The sequence below is a fragment of the Dipodomys spectabilis genome, unplaced genomic scaffold (genome assembly GCF_019054845.1).
Source record: "Dipodomys spectabilis isolate Male_0828 unplaced genomic scaffold, ASM1905484v1 ptg000273l, whole genome shotgun sequence".
Lineage (NCBI taxonomy): Eukaryota > Metazoa > Chordata > Mammalia > Rodentia > Heteromyidae > Dipodomys > Dipodomys spectabilis.
In genome coordinates, this window is record NW_024870950.1 from 8362141 (window position 1) to 8380160 (window position 18020).

At 51.5% G+C, this 18020-nt stretch overlaps 1 protein-coding gene across 4 annotated transcripts in view; it reads right to left on the reverse strand.

Moving 5' to 3' along the window:
* Positions 1 to 6304: 6304 nt before the first annotated feature.
* The window catches only part of Cdh3 (cadherin 3), a 42851-nt gene continuing 31135 nt past the window's right edge, over positions 6305 to 18020 (reverse strand). For all 4 annotated transcript variants that reach the window (XM_042700912.1, XM_042700909.1, XM_042700910.1 and 1 more), the window contains exons 9-16: positions 17294 to 17479; positions 15487 to 15728; positions 15009 to 15154; positions 13671 to 13895; positions 11685 to 11891; positions 9521 to 9651; positions 9034 to 9180; positions 6305 to 7253 (exon numbers count right to left, since the gene is read on the reverse strand). In XM_042700912.1, coding sequence (XP_042556846.1) covers positions 7041 to 7253; positions 9034 to 9180; positions 9521 to 9651; positions 11685 to 11891; positions 13671 to 13895; positions 15009 to 15154; positions 15487 to 15728; positions 17294 to 17479 — 1497 coding nt within the window. In that variant the 3' untranslated portion in view covers positions 6305 to 7040. The remainder of the gene's footprint in view (positions 7254 to 9033; positions 9181 to 9520; positions 9652 to 11684; positions 11892 to 13670; positions 13896 to 15008; positions 15155 to 15486; positions 15729 to 17293; positions 17480 to 18020) is intronic.

Below are 18020 nucleotides of genomic sequence, written 5' to 3' on the forward strand. Positions count from 1 at the left end.
GGCCAAGCTGCTGGCTTCAATCTTTGGCTTTGACAGATAATTCCATGGTAGAATGCATTTTTTTTTTTTTTTTGGTCGGTCGTGGGGCTTGAACTCTGGGCCTGGGCGCTGTCCCTCAGCTCTTCAGCTCAAGGTTAGTGCTCTACCACTTGAGCCACAGCTCCACTTCCAGTTTCCTGGTAGTTAATTGGAGATTAAAGTCTCACAGACTTTCCTGCCTGGACTGGCTTTGAACTGCGGTCCTCAGATCTCAGCCTCCTGCGTAGCTAGGATTACATGCATGAGCCATGGGCACCCTGCTTGCATTCTTTATCCTTCTGGAATCTTGCATATGTACACATGCTGCTTGGAATCCCTCCCAACCTCTGGAAAATTCCAACCCAGCTCTCCATGTGGGTTCAGATTGGGGGGTTACCTTAGTAGGACCATCACCAGCGAGAGGGTAGTTGCCTGTCTCCTTACTGACCCCTCATTGTCCCAGGACTATCCCATCCCTGCCGGTGTCCCCAAGGCCCAGCCTTCAGCCTGACACTTGGTAAGGCCTCAATGGATATCTGTGGAAAGATAGCTCAGGTAACAAGTTCTAGTTCTTTCTGGCCCTCCATGGGCTCCCACAACTCATTGAAGGTGAGAAGCCAGGTATGGGTGGGGTGAGATACCAAAATCTGAGCTCTTGGTTTGATATATCGTCTTGCCTGGCACGTATCTGGCATGTGATTAACAATAGTAAAAAAAACCTTGACATCGGTTCTCATGGTTGATCTGGGGCACCTTGTCTCCGGCTCCTGGGGTGACATACAGAATCCTTCCCTGCCCTAGCAGCCACTGGTGGGCAGTGGGGACAGGACCCACCCGTCTCTTCTTGGGTTCCTTCCCCCTCACCATGCCCTGTAGCTTGCTGGGCAGGGGATACAGGGGACGCTGCTGGGAGGGCACCCAAGGCCGGGCATAACAGCAGAGTAACAGCCACCTGTGCTAATGATGCCTGTGCTATCTCTGGACTCCTGTGGGAGATGGCAGCGTGAACGAAGGCCCTGCCCCACCACGCAGGAGTCCTTTCTGACAGACTCTCCAGCCCTGGGGCCCTGAGACAGGAATCCTGCAGCTCCTGCCTGCCAGCTCGGCAGCTGCTCACAGGCCCAGGCAGGCCCCGGCCTCCTCCTCAGTGAGTGAGGATGGCACAGAGAAAAGAAATCAAGTTGAGCCAGCTCTGGGGGGGAGCTGAGTCAGGCCTTTCTTTCCCAGGTGTTCTGGGGCCGTTCCCTGCGCTCAGCGCAGCCTGGTGTCCTGGGATCCACTCTTGCTGCTCTGCCTGCCTTTCCCATCACACTCTGGCTCTCTCTTTCTCTGTTTCACCCTGAACCCCACCAAGCACACTCCTGCACAGGGCCTTTGCACTTGCCACTGCTTCTATACAGCAGTGATTTATGTGTGATTGCTCCTTGATACCCTCTGATCTTTGCTGGAACACTATACTTTTCTCAGCAAGGCCTTCCCTGGCTATTAGAACTTAATTTCTACTCCAGCTCTTTCTTCATCATTCAGCTATTTTCTTGCCTCTTACTGAGCTGTGTGCATGGCTGATTTTGACCTGTCATTGAAGACTCTCTTAAGCAGGACAGGAAAAACTTCTACCTTGAGATTTACAAAAAAGGGGCTGGGACAGTGGCTCAGTGGTAGAGTGCTTGCCTTGCATGCATGAGGCCCTGGGTTCGATCCCTCAGTACCACATAAGCAGAAAAAGCCAGAAGTGGTGCTGTGGCTCAAGTGGTAGGAGTGCTAGCCTTGAGCTGAAGAGCTGTTCAGGCCCCACAACCGACAAAAGTTTTCTTAATGGCACTGGAGATTGAACCTAGGGCCTTACACGTTGGCCAGACAACCCCTCCAGCCCTTTTTGTATGTGCATTTTGTTTTTTGAGACAGGGTCTCTATAGCTTTGTCTGGGCTGACTTGGGATTACAGGCATGCGCCACCACACCAAACCTTGCAGGGTTTTTTTTTTGGCAGTCCTGGGGCTTGAACTCAGGGCCTGGGCACTGTCCTTGGGCTTCTTTTGCTCAAGGCTAGCACTCTACCACTTGAGCCACAGCCCCACTTCTGGCTTTTTGATGGCCATTCTGAGATCAAGAAAATCTCTCATTGTTTTAGCCACTATTAAATTGAGCCTGCATTCTGTGACAGCACGTCCCTGCCACACAGCAGACTCCCTAAACACCCATGCTGCTCCATTCAGCTCCCAGCTTGACTGCGGGAACAAGTTGGGAGGCACCTGGTAGGGCTTCGTTGGTTTAGGTGAATGGTGCCCTCTGCCGGCAGAGAGAGGAAGTATCTTTGGCACATACACAGCAGTCAGACCACTGAAGACATTTCCAGCAGCCTGGGAATCTCTAGGAATTCCTTCTGCTGGAAATGCATTTTCCACCCACGGTGGGAGTGTGGAAACAAAGGGGGCAACAATTGCCCGTTATCCCCTTGAACTCCACATTAGCAGTAACAGCAGTGACATGTAGCCCTTGTATGCCAGGCACCCTTCAGGGCACTGAATAGATAGGAATCCAAGGTACAGGATGGAGCAACAAAGCAACTTCTCCAAGGACCTGAGCCTGCGCTGAGCCTTGCTCTCACTGGAGGCGGCTTCAATGGAAAGGATTTACCCTCCTTGGGACTGGACTCATAGTGGGCTGGTCCCAGTGTGACTGCTCCCTCCCCGCCCTCCCAATACTGTAACACTGCCCTGGCTATGGCTCCCTGACTGGCCATGGCTAGGCAGGACCCTGACTGGATCACCAATATCCATGTGGTGGGTTCCAGTGCTTAAGGAAGAAGAGTGAGGGAAGGGTTAGGAATTTGGGGCTTCAGCTACCTGCTCACCTAGGCAAATGGGAGTTATTCCCTCCTTTGGGGAGGAGAAAAAAAAAAGGATTATCAGCAACAAGGCTTGGTGGATCTCTGCCCTGCTGCAGAGAGGGAAAGAGTTCTTTCTTTAGAGTCTTTTTCTTTCTATAAAATGCCCAGGGTAGTAATTGGTTAGCAAGTTCAAAGCTAAGAGTTCAGGGCTGGGAATATGGCTTAGTGGTAGAGTGCTTGCCTAGCATGCATGAAGCCCTGGGTTCGATTCCTTAGTACCACATAATCAGAACAAGGCAGAAGTAGAGCCATGGCTCAAGTGGTAGAGTGTTAGCCTTGAACACAGAGAAGCTCAAGGACAGCACTCAGGCCCAGAGTTCAAGCCCCAGGCCCAGGAGAAAAAAAAAAAAAGCTGAGTTCCAACTCCAACCAGTTATCTTAGACTGACCGTCAGCCATCATGATCTCCACCTAACACCCCACATTAGACCCTGGAGAATTGATTCAGTAGTCTGAAAAGATGGATGTCCTGGAATGCCTGATATTGTTATTGACCAAAAAACAAAAACAAAAAACTTGAAGCTACTTAGTGGGCTGAGATCTGAGGATCCCAGGTCAAAGTCAACGTGGGCAAACAAATCCAAGAGATTCTTAGCTCCAACAGCAACAAGCTAAAGTGGAGTTATGACTCAAGTGGTAGAGTGATATCCTTAAGCAAAAGAGCAAAGTGAAAGTACCAGGCCTCAGTTCAAGCCCCAGTACTAGCATGCACAGACGCACACTTTCGGTTGTGGGCTTGAACTCGGCCTGGGCACTGTCCCTGAGCTCTTCAGCTCAAGGCTAGTGCTCTACTACTTTAAGCCAAAGCATCACGTCCACTTTTCTGGTTAATTGGAGATGCGAGTATGGACTTTCTTACGCGGGCTGGCTATGAACTGCAATTCTCAGATCTCTGCCTCCTGAGTAGCTAGGATTACAGGCATGAGCCATCAGCACCCTGCTTTTCTTTTTCCCTGCCAGTCCTGGGGTTTGAACTCAGGGCCTGGTCTGTGTCCCTGAGCCTCTCTGTGCTCAAGGCCAGTGTGCTCTACCACTTGAGTTTTTATACCACCACTTCTGGCTTTTTCCTGTTTATATGGTACTGAGGAATCGAACCCAGGTTTTCATGCATGCTAGGCAGGTACTCTACCACTAATCCACAAATCCATATTCCCAGCCCACACACAACCTTGAATTTTTGTTGTTGTTGGTTGTAGGGGTTGAACTCATGGCCTGGGCACTGTCTCTGAGCTCTTTGCTTAAGGCTAGTGCTTTACCACTTTGAGCCACGGCTCCAACACCTGGTTAAGTGGTTAATTGGAGATGAGTCTCACGGGGACTTTTCTGCCAGGGCTGGTTTCGAACTGTGATCCTTAGATCTCAGTCTCCTGAGTAGCTAGGATTACAGGTGTGCGCCACGGGTGCCCAGCTACTTATGTTTATAGCTAAACTGGAGGCAATGGGCAAGGCAGCCTGTGTGCTCTGTTGTGGAGCCAAACAAAATGTGGGTGTGATACACAGAGGATGAAGAGAAGGATGTACAACACATGGTGGGAATCACAAAATGTGTGGGATTAGCAAGTCAAATGTTCAGGTGGTCCCCATTAGCATGTCTGGCCATGTGTTCTTTTGCTGCGTGTGTGGCTAGTGCTCACTTGGGGAGTCATTAATAATAGTGGCTGAGCAGCTGAAAATATTTCCATCTTTGTTGTCATAGGACTTGAAGAGCACAGACGTAAGGTATCACTTTGCCCATGGGAAGCACTCACTCCTTCTACACCCCCTTACCAGCAAGAGCAGCCCAGGGGGATCCAGAGGCTGCCACTCAGGAGAGGCAGGAAGGCGCATTGGCCCTAAGGCTAAGCCAAAATGGACCAAAGGACACAGGAGAAATCTACACAATCTCCCCTCCCCTTCTTGTGGGATGGTAGGGATCAAAGCCAGGGTCTGGTGCAGGCTAGGCAAGTATGTTATCACTGGCTCACGCCTGTAATCCTAGCTACTCAGGAGGCCAAGATCTGAGGATCGAGGTTCAAAGCCAGCTTCGGCAAGAATATCCGTGAGCCTCTCCTCTCCAATAAACCACCAGAAAACTGGAAGTGGCGCTGTGAAATCAAGTGGTAGAGCACTAGCCTTGAGCTGAGGGGCAGCACCCAGGCCCAGAGTTCAAACCCCAGAACTGATGAGGGGGAAAAAAAAAATCAGCTGTCAGAGCCTTGGTGGCAAATCTGAGGGCGCTTGAGCATCATCTGGTAGAGTCTTAAACCAGTGGGGTCCACCCCCGGGGCGGGGGGGGGGGGGAGGGTTGGGGGAGTCAGCCGGTAAGGCTGCTGCTGCTAATCTGGGCGCCGAGGATTGCTCGAAGGACCGAGTTGCTCTTTGGGCAGGAACCATTCATTGCAAATGGGACAAGTCCTTGAGCTCTACTTCAGATTCTTTGGGTTCACTGGAGACAAAACTTTCCACTTCACTTTAACGAAGACACAAGTGGAATCATACCATCCCTGTTGCCTCTGTCCTTTCTCCCGTATTCCTGCCCTGGCATTGTCCAGTATGTTCCAGTATGATGTCTTGATGGGTTCTCTAATTTTCCATTTTGCTTGATTTTGATGAGGACCAGATTTTTGTTTCTTCTTTTTTGTCTGAGACTGGAACTTAAAGTCAGTTTCTAACGTTTTCACTCATTGGCTGATGCTCCACCACCTAGGCCACGCCTCCCTCTTTTTTTTCCCCCCTCCCTCCCTTCTGACAAGGTCTCACTATGTAGCTCAGCCTAGCCTTGAATTCACAATCCTGCAGCTCAAGTGCTGAGATTACAGATACGCCCTACCATGCCCAGCCCTTGCAGCATTAAAAACAACAAAACAAACCCAAACCAAAGGCAGACAGGTGATTCTTTAAAGCAGGAAAATCCCAAGACTACTTATTAGGAGGGTCACTGAAAGGAAATACTCAAAAGTTAATTGTTGTCTGGCTGTAAAAGTTTTGACCACATGTCCACAGTAAACCAACTAGCACAAACAGCACTTGTTATATGCCAGATATTAAGTCATTTAATCACTATAACCACCTCCCCAACACTGCCCATTTGTAAAGAAGAGTCTAAACTCAAGTACAGGCTAGGTGGCCTTGCCTGGCCACTGGTGACACTCAGCCGCAGGGAAAGGAGGTTAATGGTTCCGCAATGGAATGGCTCTGAATTTCCAGGGAGAAGGGGAGGTCAGCATCCCGCATCCAGACCTTCCTGAATCCTTCACAAGGTCTTTCCTGCTGGAGTAGCGGGGCAAAGCTGTGGAGAAGCCAGCAGGCCTGAGAGATCTCATCCTTTGACACAACCCCGAAAAACTTAAAACCCACTGAACTGAACCCTTGCCTTGGGTGAACAATTATGGAAATTAGATAATCCACTCTCCAGACCCTTCTGGGAAAAGTTCCTTTAATAAAAAAGTTCTAATACATTTACACGATTGTCATCACCCTCCAATCTACGGCACGCCACGGGGAAAATTAAAAAAAAAAAAGTAGGGGAAAATTAAAAACAAAACAAAACAAAAACATACAGAACCACCTAGACATCCACAGATAAAAATGCAGTGAGCCAGCCGCATGCAACACCTCGGGGCCTGGAGAGCGGCGAGGCATGAGGACCAGCACCAGGCGCGTGGGGGGTGAGGCGCGGGGACATAGGAGACCCAAGGGGACACCAGGGACCGGCCTGGAACTCTTTGAATATATCATTAAAAACAAAAAACAAACAGGCCCCCCGCCCCAAATTGGATCAGTTTTAGTAATAGGCCTCTGTCCAAAGAAAAGGATCCATTTTTTAGAGAGAAATGCCACATGGGGCATGGGAGAGGGCTGAGGCCTGGGCCCGGGCCTTGGCTGAGCACATTACAGCAGGTGGGAAACTTCTGGAAGTTCAGCTCCTGCGGCCATCTGGACCCAGGCCAAGAGGTGGTGGGTGTTGAAGGTATCCATGTCTTCCACTGTCAGTGGCCTAGAACCCAGCTCTGAGCGCCAGCCTTGCAGCCTCTGCCCTCCAGGCTGCTGAGCAGCACCCCCAATTCCTTGAGGGCGGAGGTGATGGAGGGGAACCGACCCCTCTGGGAGAAGCTGCTGTGGCCAGATGTTCAGTCCCTGGGCCTGCGGGCCGGCCTAGTCCTCGTCGCCGCCGCCTCCGTACATGTCGGCCAGCTTCTTGAAGCGGCTGCCCCACTCGCTCAGGTAGTCGTAGTCCTGGTCCAGGTCGGAGGCGGAGGACGTGAGGGAGCTGAGCGACGCCGCGTCCGAGCCGCTGCCCTCGTAGTCGAACACGAGCAGGGAGTCGTAGGGCGGGGCCGTGGGGTCGGTATTGGCCGCCTTCAGGTTCTGCCACAACAGAGAATGGCCAGTGAGGAGTCGCTGACCTCCAGGTCCTGGGCAGGCAGGCCAGCTGGCCTCGCCCTCCACTTCGGAGGTTGAAATAACTCAAGGAAGGAAGCGTTCAGCAGGTCAGCTCAGTGGGACATGGCTTGTGGGCAAGGGTGGCGCTGTCCCCGCCCCCACATACACTCATTTTGGGACCTTGGATGGCCAGGCTCTCACCAGTCTAGAAAGAATAAAGAAGCTGGGCGCCGGTGGCTCACACCTGTAGTCCTAGCTACTCAGGAGGCTGAGAGCTGAGGATCGTGGTTTGAAGCCAGCCAGACTGGAAAGTTCACAAGACTATTCTCAATTAACCAGCAAGAAGCTGGAAGTGAAAGTATGGCTCTAAGGTGTAGCCTTGAGTGAAAAAATTAAGGGGTAGCCGGGTGCTGGTGGCTCACGCCTGTCATCCTAGCAACTCAGGAAGCTGAGATCTGAGGATCACAGTTCAAAGCCAGTCCAGGCAGGAAAGTCCGTGAGACTCTTATCTCCAGTAAACCACTCAGAAAACCGGAAGTGGCGCTGTGGCTCAAGTGGTAAAGCACTCGTCTTGAGCTAAAGAGCTGAGGGAGAGCTCCAGGCCCAGAGTTCAAGCCCCACAACGGATGAAAAAAAAAACCCTAAGGGGCAAGTGCCCAGGCCCTGAGTTCAAGCCCCAGTGTACACACACACACATTCCTCTGATGACCACCGGGTCTTTAGTCCACAGCACCTTCTCCAAACCAGCTACCCTGTGCCATGAGCAGCTTCCCCCCCTCCCGCCCCACGCGGTTTTGGGCTCAGTACTCTTTCACACACACCAGGGTAAGGAACAAAGGCTCACACCCATCGCATTATTGGTAGAAGGCAAGGAAAACTGAGGGAGGGAGGGATGGAGGAGGGAGAGAGAGAGAGACAGAGAGAAAGGAGGAAGGGAAGGAGGGAAGGAGAGAGATGGGGGGAGGGCTGGAGCCAAGCCCAGCCCCTCTGCTCATGGTCACCAACCCTCGGCCACAGCAGGTGCTGAATTCCTCTTTCTGTTATTAAGGACCTTGGCTTACTGTGTGGCTCCAGCCCCTGACCACCCTCACATCAAACTCGTGGCTGACTGCGCGTGTGATCTGCTCGGCAGGGTCAGAGCCTCTCATGGTCTTTCAGGTTCCCCAAGTGATTCCAATGGCCGGAGGGTCCTTTGGGAGCCTCTGTGGCAGCCTTGTTCTAGAAGCTTCCTCATTTAACCCTGGAAGCAATCTACAGGCAGAACTTCCAGACTTTTCCTCTACATCCTTTTCTTCCACTTGGGACTCCTTTATTTTTTGGTCAGTAGTGGGGCTTGAACTCTGGGCTTGGGCGCTGTCCTTGAGCTGAAGAGCTCTGCCACTTGAGCCATACCACCACTTCTGGCTTTTGCTGTTTATATGGCACTGAGGAATCGAACCCAGGGTTTCATGCATGCTAGGCAAGCACGGGTCACTAGCCACATTCCCAGCTCCATTTTGAACTCTCTAAACCTTAAACCTAGTAAGTCTAGCTCCACAGTATCTTCAAAATACAATGGAGAGATTTGAATAAATGACTCCTTACCCAGTATCCTTACCCAGTCAGTCAAATGGGTTTATGAAGAAAGAAACCTGCACAGAGGCACTTAGCAGAGGACATAGAGTCAATTGGTGGTAGAGAAACAGGATCTGAACCCACAGCCAAGCCTGTAAGCCCCAAGCGTGTTCTGCGGTACTGCTCATGCACGAGGCCCACCGCACCTCACCTCGGTGATGAAGTTGCTGATCTCATCAGGGTTGGCAGGCCGGGGCCGGTACATGGGTGTGGGGATGAAGGTGGGCGCCACATCATTGCGCAGGACCACCTCGGGCCTGGCCTCCAGCCCCCGGTGCAGCTGAGTGATATCGTAGTCCTTCAGGAAAATGAACAGAAGCACAGGGCTGAGCATCTCCGCAGCCCCCAGCCGCTGTGCTTCGCCCTGGGCCGCGCTGCTCCTGATCATGCCAGAGACCTCAAAAAGCCCCCATTTCCACCCTCCCCAGCCTCTCAACTTAAGCACGGACTTGAGGCTCAGTCGACTTGACCAGAAAAGCTATAGTGCTGGACTACAGTGATGGACAGAAGAGGAAAGCTAGTGCTCTATTCTGTACTCAGGCCGAGGCCTCTGCCAAGGCTGGCCAGGGCTTGGTTGGGTGACCTTAACCCATTCCTGCCTGGTGGATGCCCACTCCACCCCTACCCCAGGCCCTCACCTGGTCCTCTTCACCACCACCCTCCTCGCCGTAGTAGAAGACATTGTCCCGTGTGTCATCTTCCGGGAGCAGGAGGGGCTCTTTGACCTTCCGTTTCCTTCTCACCAGTAGGAGGAGAACCAGCAGGAGGACTGAAATAGTTGGGGATGTGAATACTCACCCCGGCACAGGGCCTGCCACGACCCCCAGGCTCTCAGAAGCCCCACTGAAATTAAAACCCAGTCAGGAGCTGGTGGCTCACATCTGTCATCTTAACTACTCAGCAAGCTGAGATCTGAGGACTGCAGTTTGAAGCCAACCTAGGCTTCAACCCTTATTTCTGATTAATTGGCAAAAAGCCAGAAGTAGAGGTGTGGCTCAAGTAGCAGAGTACCAGCCTTGAGCAGGAAAAAACAAGTGAAAACCAACCTCCACCCCCCGCCAAACTGAACACACAGTGACTACTCCTTTGCACTTAAGGAAGTTCCACTCAACTCCTCAAAGCTCCCGCAATCTGGCTTTTTGTTGTTGTTGGTGGTGGTGGTTATGGGGTTTAACTCAGGATCTGGGCACTGTCCCTGAGCTCTTTTGCTCAAGGCTAGTGCTCCACCACCACTTCCATCTTCTGGTGGTTAACTGGAGATATAAGAGTCTCACAGACATTCCTGCTCCAGCTAGCTTTGAACTGCAATCTTCAGATCTCAACCTCCCAAGTAGCTAGGATTACAGGCATGAGCCACCGGCACCTGTCTGCAATCTGGCTTCCTCTTGGTCTCCCATCCTCTCCCCCCTTACCAAGGTCTAGCCACACCCGCTTCTCTAGACTTCCTCAAATCTACTCACCTGTGAAACACAGTTTTAGCCTTAGTCACCTCCTCCTAGCAGCAGTAAGCCTCCATCTTCCCACGTGGAGTTCTAGATCATACTGCCAGACATCCCATACAGGGGACATTGGCCCTTGCATATTCTAGGTGTTGCCTTCCAATGAGCCCCTTATTCACCTCAACTAGCCAGACTTGAACTGAACAGATAATCCACAGTAAAGGAGCACCCTCCCGCCCTCCTTCTGTGGTGGCTCAGATGGAAGGACACAGAGCATTTAGGGTTACTGCTATTTTCGCTGCTGCTGGAAGCTGATTCCCTGGCCAGCTTTCTTTCTTTCTTTTTTTTTTTTGGGTCCGGTCCTGGGGCCTGAACTCTGGGCCTGGGCGCTGCCCCTCAGCTCTTCAGCTCAAGGCTAGCGCTCTACCACTTGAGCCACAGCGCCACTTCTGGCTTTTTTTTCTTTTTGTTTATGTGGTGTTGAGGAATCGAACCCAGGGCCTCAGGCATGCAAGGCAAGCGCTCTACCACTGAGCCACCTTCCCAGCCCCTCCTGGCCAGCTTTCTGATGCTTAATTCACTCCCCAATCCCACACCACAGGTCTGAGAGAAAGCAAGAGCCAGACTGCATTTCCCAGTGCCCACTCATCTCTCTACTTACGGACAGACAAAAATTTCTTCCCCCATTTCCTTCTCCAACTGGTGAGCAGAAGGAAACCCTTGGTTTCTATCTCTCAGGCCAAAAGCTTTGATGTCTTTGGTGACTCTTCTCGTATCAATTTGAATTGACTGTCTTGAAATACAACCTACTCAGAGACAGCCATCTTGGTCATAGCCACCAAACACTTGCTCTGCCCTGGATGATGGCAACAGCTTTCTGTATGGTCTTCCTGCCTCCACCCTAGGCCTCCAACATTCCTTTCAGTAGGAATCATGAAGAATTTACACCACAGCACATCACTCCCCTGCTTAAAACCTTCGAAGGGGCTGGGAATGCGGCTTGGTGGTAGAGGGCTTGTCTAGCATGCAGGAAGCCCTGGGTTTGATTCCTCAGAACCACATGAACAGAAAAAGCAGAAGTGGCTCTGTGTGAGCACAGAGAGGCTTAGGGACAGAGCCTAGAACCTGAGGTCAAGCCCCAGGATTGACAAAAGAACAAACAACAGCAACAAAAAAAACTTCTAAGAACTTCCCATGTCACCAGCCTAGAGGATCACAGGCATGTGTCACTATATCCAAATCAAGAAGTACTTCTGCCAGCCAACTGGTTAGTGGTACTCCAGGTCCCTTAGTCTCAGAAGTTCAGAGAAGAACCATTCTCTCAACCACTCTGGTGTCAGATGGGGAAGCATGTGATACTCACACAGCAGGGCCAGGATAGCCCCCAGGATAGGGAAGACAAAACCGCCCTTCCAGGGCTCCGGACAGTCTTCCACGTGGCCATGGCAGTCACACACGGTGGCCCTGATCACCGTCAGCTGTGCCTTGTTGCCGAGGTCAGACAGAGAGAGGTACACATCATACGTGTCTTGCTTCAGGAACTTCTTCAAAGACAAGGCCACCGAGTCTCCTGGAGTGGGCGGGTGAGTCATTAGTCTTGGGGGCCAGGGGTGGTGGGAAGTAAGGACCCCAGGATGAGGGCTGCTCAGCATCTGAGCAGAGTACATCAAGAGTAGCCCGGAGCAAGTTACATTAGCACTTTAAGTGGGAGGGCGGCTCAGGGATAGAGCATGCGCAGGAGGCCAGGGTTTGCTCTCTGTACTCAAAAGCCCAAAGGGCTAATGCCAAATTCACTGTCATGGAGAGGACTATGGGGAATGAAAATAAGTTCATCATTTTATTTCTCTTCCTTCCTCTGTGTGTGTGTGTGTGTGTGTGCGTATCAGTACTGGGCTTTGAAATCAGGACGTGGGCATTGTCCCTTAGTTTTTTAGTTTTTTTTTTGTTGTTGTTGTTGTTCAAGGCTGACACTCAACCTGGTTAATTAGAGGTAAGAGTCTCACAGACTTTTCTTTCTTTCTTTCTTTCTTTTTTTGGTTGGTCATGGGGCTTGAACTCTGGCCTGGGCACTGTCCCTCAGCTCTTCAGCTCAAGGCTAGCGCTCTACCTCTTGAGCCACAGCGCCACTTCCGGCTTTTTTCTTTTTGCTTATGTGGTGGTGAGGAATCAAACCCAGGGCCTCATGCATGCAAGGCAAGCACTCTACCACTGAGCCACCTTTCCAGCCCCCTCTCACAGACTTTTCTGCCTGGGTTGGCTTTGAACCATGATCCTCAGATCTTGGCATCCTGAGTAGAAAAGGCCAAGAAACTATAGGACAGTGCCCAGGCTCTCAGTTTATTTGTTTGTTTGTTTGTTTGTTTTGGGTCCGGTCATGGGGCCTGAACTCTGGGCCATGCAAGGCAAGCGCTCTACCACTGAGCCACCTTCCCAGCCCCGGCTCTCAGTTTAAACCCCAGTACTGGTATACACATAAAAAGATTAAGCATCTGTAACATGTGTATCAAGAGATGGGGAGGAGGAGGTAGGCTACAGCTCTTCCTTCCCAGGGCAGATGTGAACACCACCCTCTCCAGAGTGCAGCGTCCACAGCAAGCTCACTCAGGGTGTGTCCTCTACTATCACTGTGCTGGGCTCCTGACTCTTGCTATGTAATACTGGGCAAGTCACTTCCTCTGTCTGGGTGGTTTTCCCACGTCTACAGGAAAGTTGTATGGATCAGAAAGGTTCTTTAGGGCTCAGAGGATGCTAAGGGCTAACAAACAGCATTTAGCTGCTATGTATTTTTTGTCGGGGGGCTGGGAAGTGTCTCAGTGGTAGAGTGCTTGCCTTGCATGCGTGAGGCCCTGGGTTCAATTCCTCAGTACCACATAAGCAGAAAAAGCCAGAAGTGGTGCTGTGGCTCAAGTGGTAGAGTGCTAGCCTTGAGCTGAAGAGCTGAGGGACAGCATCCAGTCCCAGAGTTCAGGCCCCACACCCAGCAAAAAAACCCCAAAAAACAACCCCCCCCAACACAAATTTTTTTGTCGATCGTGGGGCTTGAACTCTGGGCTTGGGCACTGTCCCTCAGCTCTTCAGCTCAAGGCCAGTGCTCTACCACTTGAGCCATAGCACCACATCCGGTTTTCTGGTGGTTTATTGGAGGTAAGTGTCTCACGGTCTTTCCTGCTGCTGGCTTTGAACAGCGATCCTCAGCTCTCAGCCTCCTGAGTAGCTAGGATTACAGGCGTGAGCCACCTGGCTTTGGCTGCCATCTTTGAGGAGCCCATTGACTCTGTGACCCACAAGATGCTGCAGCAAGAATGTGAGCAGGGTCCAGCCATCCAGCAGAGCTAGCATTCGCCCTTACCTTTCTCATTGACCTCTGCCATCCAGTGGATGTCTGAGTCGTGTATGAGCTGGGCCTGGAAAGGGGAAGAGTGGGGCGACAGGTCCTTGTCGGTGATGTTCAGCACTTGAGGCACTGGGCTTTGGTTGCAGATGACGATCTGACGGGGCTCAGGGAGCGGGCCATGGTCATTGATGTCCGTAAGTGTCAGCAGTAGGGTCCCTGTGCCAGTAGCGGGTGGGCTCCCTGTTCATAATCACACACAAGCAATGTTGTTTCAGCCTATGTCCCAAGACCTACTTGGTCAGCCTTGGAGAGGCTCCCAGCTCAAACTTCATGGTCCCTCATGCTGTAATCTATGGCAATCTATCTCCTTTTTCTGACCATGGTAGACATTATTAGCCGATCACAGCACAGCTGCAGCCACCACAGCATCTGGATAGTCATAATATATCACAGAGAAAAATCTATTGGCCACAGCAATGTCAGCTGATCAGTTCAGGGAACTTGCCTCCAGGTCATGATTCACTCTGTGTCAGGCAGAGATGACAACTGTCTTTATGCCCCATTGGTCATGGTGTGACATCACTAATCATAGTATTTTCAAGACCTACCCCTTTAATCAACCATAAGAATATTAACTAAGCCAGGCACTGGTGGCTCACACCTGTAATCCTAATTATTCAGGGGGCTGAGCTCTGAGGATTGCGGTTCAAAACCAGCTTGGGCAGGAAACTCCATGAGACTTATCTCTAATTAACCACCAGAAAACTGGAAGTGTCACTGTGGCTCAAGTGGTAGAGTGCTTGCCTTGAGCTGAAGAGCTGAGGGACAACGCCCAGGCCCAGAGTTCAAACCCTACAACCAAAACTAAAAGACTATTAACCAAGCCAAGCTGGTGGTTCACACCTATAATCCTAACTATTCAGGAGGCTGAGATCTAAGTATCATGGTTTAAAGCCAGCCTGGGCAAGAAAGTCCATGAGACTCTTAGCTCCAATTAGCTACCAGAAAACCGGAAGTTGAGCTGTGTTCAAAGTGGTAAAGTGCTAGCCTTGAGTGAAAAAGCTCAGGAACAGGGCCCAGGTCCTTAGTTCCATGACCAACACCACCACCACCACCACCACCAACACTGAAGACCAATTCAGGGTTCAGTGAACCAAAACCTCAGCTGAAGAAAGTCTTCACACCCACTGGTGACTCTGGGGATTTCTGAGTAATCAAAATCACAGCAGTCACCCTAGGAGCCCTGTAACTGCAGACTGGCTCGCTGGCTCCTCCCTGCATTGTCCTCTGCTGGGAAGGGAACACATGACATCACGTGACCTGTCCCCTGCTGGAAGCACCGTAGGCCCTCACCATTGTCGGTGGCCAAGACCATGACTTCGTAGACATTGTTCTTCACAAATCGCTCATCTTCTCGGTCTAATGTGCCTGCTGCAGTGACCCTTCCGCTTTCTGGGTCCATGGCCAGCCACCCTGCCGGGTCTCTCAGGATGTGGTAGCTGGAGGAAGAGAAGGCCCGTATCCAGCATACTTAGAACTGTAGCGTCACCATTTAAAGTCTTCTCAGGACGGAGTTGCTAAGGACCACAGGGGCTGTATCTCACTGTAAATGGAGCCTAAAGCAGAGAGGGAGTTGAGGTGGCAGGGAGGGATGGAAGGGCGTCGACAGGACACACCTGTCCCCTGAACCCCTACCTCGTTGTCAGCCTTGAGCACCGCAGGAAGAGAGGTCTAATTAAGGGTGAAGTCCAAACTTCCGAACAATCGTTATGGTAACTCCTATAACCCACTCACTGTCCCTGTGTGCTTGGTTGGCCTGGGGCCTGGGTACCTGATCTGCTGACCCTCCTTGTCAGGGTCTTGTGCAGTGTAGATGCAGACAGTCTCCCCGACGGAGATGCCCTCCTGGGCCTCGATGACTTTGGATGATGGGACAAACATGGGAGCCTCGTTCACATCTTCCACATGGACCACGACGGTGGCCGTGGAGGTGGGGAGCTTCACCACGAAGGGCGCCTCATTGGTCACTTCGACATACAAGGTGTGCTGGTTTTGGGCCTCGAAGTCCAAACCCTAGGGAAGAAGGAGGATCTGAACCATCATTCTGTGAGGAGGTATATGGGTCTCACAAGGGCCACAAGGAGGGTTTTGAGGCCCCCACAAGCAACAGTCCTGCCTCTTCTTTGTCCCCCCACTCCCAAAGCTTCCTGTTTTTCCCAAGTGGACACTGAGATTGTTCCAAAGACAACTAGCTTAGGAAAGCCTAGAACACTTGTTCCCAATGGGGCAGCGACATCCTCCAGGACAGATGACATGGACCTTGGGGTGTTTGAGAAACTTCTAGAAACATTCTAGTTGTTACAGATGGGGGTGCCTTTGGCATCTATAGGTTGGGGCAGTGGTCCCTCGTTCCTTTGAGACACCAGGAACTGATCCCACATCCTACATGACTAGCCAATATCCCCTTGGCCATCTATACATTTGTGGGTAGGAGAAAATCTGCTTGGAATTTGAGTTAAGAATATGTTTTACATATATAGCCAAGATGTTGGTGTGGTTTTAATATATACTGCATTTTCTAGCCATGCAACTTTTAAAGGGGCTCATAATTGAATTTGATCGGGACTTCTCTGGGACTTGTTTGCTCACTGTTCAGAGAGGACACCAGTACCAGTAGTGGTGGTGTTGCCAAGATGATACAGTATCCATGTATCTGGATGGTTCAACAAACAGGCTGAGTTAACTAACCACTTCATTATGTTTATATTTTTGAGACATGTAGCCTCTGGCTACATTTGTGGCTCGAATGTCTTAGATTCTCAAGTGCTTCATGATGTGTTCTAATGTAGTTGATTCTTCTAGAAACATCCATTTTTAAGTGTGTGTGTGTGGGGGGGGGGGGGGGGGGGGGGGAGGTGTCCTGGGGCTTGAACTTAGGACCTGGGCTCTGTCCCTGAGCTCTTCTGCTCAATGCTAACACTCTATCACTTGAACCACAGATCCACTTCTGGTTTTTGGGTGGTTAATTGGAGCAAAGAGTCTCACTGACTTTCCTATCCTGGCTGGCTTCAAACTGTAATCCTCAGATCTCAGCGTCCTGAGAAGCTAGGATTACAAGCTTGAGCCACCAGTGCCTGGCAAAATAGGCTTTTTGAAAGTCAAAGATGTATTTACTAATTTAAAACTTTCTACTTCTAAATTCCTAGAAAGGTTTGTAAGAGAGTAAGGAGGAGCAAATGAGCCTAATCCGGGTAAGGCCGAGACCCTCAGTGGGAAATGACCAGACACATGTAGCCTGTGGACACCAGGCTTTGGAAGGAGGTCCAGGATGGTGGGGAGAGGAAGAGGGGGAGGAAGAGGGAGAGGAGGAGGGGGAGGAGAAAGAACAAGGAAGAGGAGGAAGGGGAGAAAGGAGGAGGGAGAGAGGAGAAACAGCAGTACTTCTCACATTGTCATAAGTGGGTGTTGGACAACAGGATCCTCAACACGGGAATGAGGGGGGCAATCCCCCAGGAATGGACCCAGACAAGTGACCTGAGGTGATGAGCAGCCCTCCTTGGTGGGGGGGGGAGAGGGGGAGGGGATGCAGACCTGGCCGTCCCAGGTATGCTCTTTGCTTGAAGCCCAACTGCACTCACCTTCCTGGTGGTCAGGACACCCTGGTTGCTCTCAGGGTGCGTGGTGATGGTGAAATGGTCCGCGGCGTCACCTCCCACGATGCGGTAGGAGGCACGCCAGGCTGGTGAGTTGGGGGCGTCCAGGTCGGTCACTGTCAGCCTCTGCACTTCCTGGCCCACTTTGTTCTCGGGTACCCGGGCCTCGTACTGTCGGCGTGGGAAGCAGCCTCATGAGAGCTGAGCCTGACCATCCGAGCCTGCAACCCCTCTAGACTACTTCTGAGAAAACCCCATGGCCTTTCCCCTTTCCTGGACCACCAGCCTCCGCCCCCCAGCAGGTTTTTGAGGCACACACTGTGAAGAAAGTCCTGAGTATCAGACTCCCTGTCATGGGGACAGGACACACCAACACTGGACCCACTTTCTGTCCCCCTCCAGGGCCTAGTGCTCAAGAATTTTGCTGGTCTGGGCGGCCTAGCCAAGGCTGTGCACAGCCGCCTGTCTAGCTGAGATCTGAAGGGCCAGTGCCTGGCTATGTCAGGGCGCTGGCCAGGAGCTTCTATGGAAGTTTGTGCTGGTCAGTAAAGGCTGGAAGGTCAGCCACTCAGAACAATTTTTTTTTCTCTTTTCTCTCCCTTCCTTCCTTTCTCTCTCTTTTTTGTTATGGGGCTTGAACTCGGGGCACCCAGGCTGTTCTTGAGCTCTTTTGCTCAAGGTTAACATTTTACCACTTTGAGCCATAGTGCCC